The following is a 2,404-nucleotide window of genomic DNA, read 5'->3' as shown; positions in this document are numbered from 1 at the left end:
AGGACCCCCTCAGAGCGTGATTTGTGTGGTGGATGATTCTCAGCACTGCAGAAACACTGACGTGGTGGTGATGTTTTAGTTTGTCATGCACTGGTACGAGTGGATCAGACACAGCAGTGCTGCTCGAGTTCTTACAAAATGTCTCCACTCACATTCCACTCTGTTAGACACGCCTACCTTGTTGGTCCACCTTGTAGATGTATGGTCAGAAGCATTAGCTCAGTTATGGTGTTTTGCTGCACAGTTTGTGTTGGTCATCCTCCAGTCCTTTATGAGTGGACGCTATTCTCAGTCCAGCAGGGACAATGTGATGTTTAAGAACTTGAGCAGCACTGCTGTGTCTTATCCACTCATACCAGCACAATACACACTAACGCACCATCACCACATCAGAGTCACTGCAGCGCTGAGAATAATACACCACCAAATTACGCCTGCTCTGTGGGGGTCCTGACTATTGAAGAACAGGGTGAAAGGGGGATATGAAAGTATGCAGAGAAACACGTGGACTACAGTCTTTACTTGTAGCGCTACAAAGTGCTCCTTCGTGGTCAGTGGAGCTGATATAACGGGCAGTGAATGTAGATACAAGGTAGTTGTTCCTAATGCAGCGACCGTTTTATATGTATGTATTATATGAGAGAGAGAGAGAGAGAGAGATAGAGAGAGAGGCTACATTCACTTTACAGTAAACATGGCCTGAATAGAGGGAGTGGGGTGGAATGTGTGTGTGAGAAAGAGAGAGAGAGAGACAGAGAAACAGAGAGAGATACAGAATGAAAGAGAGAGATATAGAGAGCGTTCAAAGGAGAGATCACATGAGTGAGCATTTCTCAGCTGAGTTTTTCAGCTCTTCCAGAGTGGCCTGGGCTTTGTCTTTCAGGTGGTCAATATCCACATTCTGGATGTTTGAGAGCTGGCCAAGGACGGACTGCTTCTGCTCCTCCTCCTCGTTGTCCTTGGCGATCATCTTGGCCAATTCAGTGGGAAGCTCCACGTCCTGCCCAGCTGCCTGGATCTGTGTGTCATCCAGCTCGTTCTAATACACACACACACACACACACACACACACACACTGTAAACACAGAGTACTAAGAGATTTGTTCCGCTGATATCAAACGCTGATTATACCTTCCTTTCTTTCACGCTGAGACAGAGATATGATCTTAGGCCTGTGTTAAGTGAACGTTGAGGGAGAAATTGATGATACACCAAATCCGAACCCCCCATCCCTTACTCCAAAAATGATCAACCAAGGCATGGTTACTGTCTGAAGTTTGCTTTTTAATTTTGTGAAAATAGCATAGCTAATTTTTTATAGCTTTTATTTCACCACAGTCTATTCCTATCTCAACATTTCACATGTTCAGTTAAGGTAGACGAATTAAAGCAAAACTGGATATGTGTTCTTTGGAGATTGACCCATGTTCACAGGGCTTTTAGCTCATAAAATAAACCTCACCCTGGTGTATCAAGGGGGCTGTAAAGTCATGGTTTGGTCTTGTAGACTTGCTTAAGTTCCCAGGGCAAGTCTGGTGTGATTAGTCACTGCTGATCACATTGGTCCCTCTTAGCAACGAAGCGTTTAACATTGGTCATTTAAATGTTAGATAAAGAATCAATGTAAGATCAACACAATGGGATTGTATTTATATTATATTATATTATATATCACCCGGAGGAAACCCACGCGGACACAGGGAGAACACACCACACTCCTCACAGACAGTCACCCGGAGCGGCCCTATTTAATATATGTTTCAGCATAAATAAATGGTAATCTACCTTCTGGATACAACAGTAGTGGCTCTGTGTTTACATTGCTGAGTAAAAACATTAATGTTTTGGCCAAAGTTGGTAAATGATGAATTAGCGTTAAAATAATTGATTGTTAAATCAATTATACGTTAAGTATGTGTTATGTGCATGTGTTATGATGTGCTTCAGTAACAAAACCCTTTTCTAAAAGGTGCTAAAGAGAGCCCTCTATAGCTCTGAAGAACACCTTCATGATGCAAAGACCCTTTAATTATGCAAAAGTCTCTTCAATTGTTCAGGGTTTAGATCCATTTTTTTTCCTACTGAAGAACCCTCGAAGAACCACCATTTTTAAGTGTGTATTTTATTGAACTTCAATACCGCTGATCTACCAAGACAACTAAGAAATATTATTAAGATAATCTTATTCCTTTCCATTCATCGTTTGGCCCTCAACAACGATAAAAAAAAACAAACAAAAAAAAAAACAACACTTTCTTTTCAAGGCATATTTGCTGCTGCTCTCTTTGGCTGTTGTTGTGGTGCTGAGGGCAACAACTGAGATGCAGTTTGATCCATGTTTCCATGAAGGGCATGTGCATGATTGACCAGTGGTGGCATGTGAGAAGGCGGGACAAAAATAGAA

At 42.0% G+C, this 2,404-nt stretch overlaps 1 protein-coding gene across 1 annotated transcript in view; it reads right to left on the bottom strand.

Annotated features, from left to right (window-relative positions):
• Window positions 1-539: 539 nt before the first annotated feature.
• cplx3b (complexin 3b) overlaps window positions 540-2,404 on the bottom strand; it is a 9,410-nt gene continuing 7,545 nt past the window's right edge. Inside the window, exon 3 of the mRNA XM_066685695.1 lies at window positions 540-1,039. Coding sequence (XP_066541792.1) covers window positions 815-1,039 — 225 coding nt within the window. The 3' untranslated portion in view covers window positions 540-814. The remainder of the gene's footprint in view (window positions 1,040-2,404) is intronic.

This window comes from Hoplias malabaricus, chromosome 11 (assembly GCF_029633855.1).
Source record: "Hoplias malabaricus isolate fHopMal1 chromosome 11, fHopMal1.hap1, whole genome shotgun sequence".
Taxonomy (NCBI): Eukaryota; Metazoa; Chordata; class Actinopteri; order Characiformes; family Erythrinidae; genus Hoplias; species Hoplias malabaricus.
This window is presented reverse-complemented; position numbering and strand designations above follow the sequence as displayed.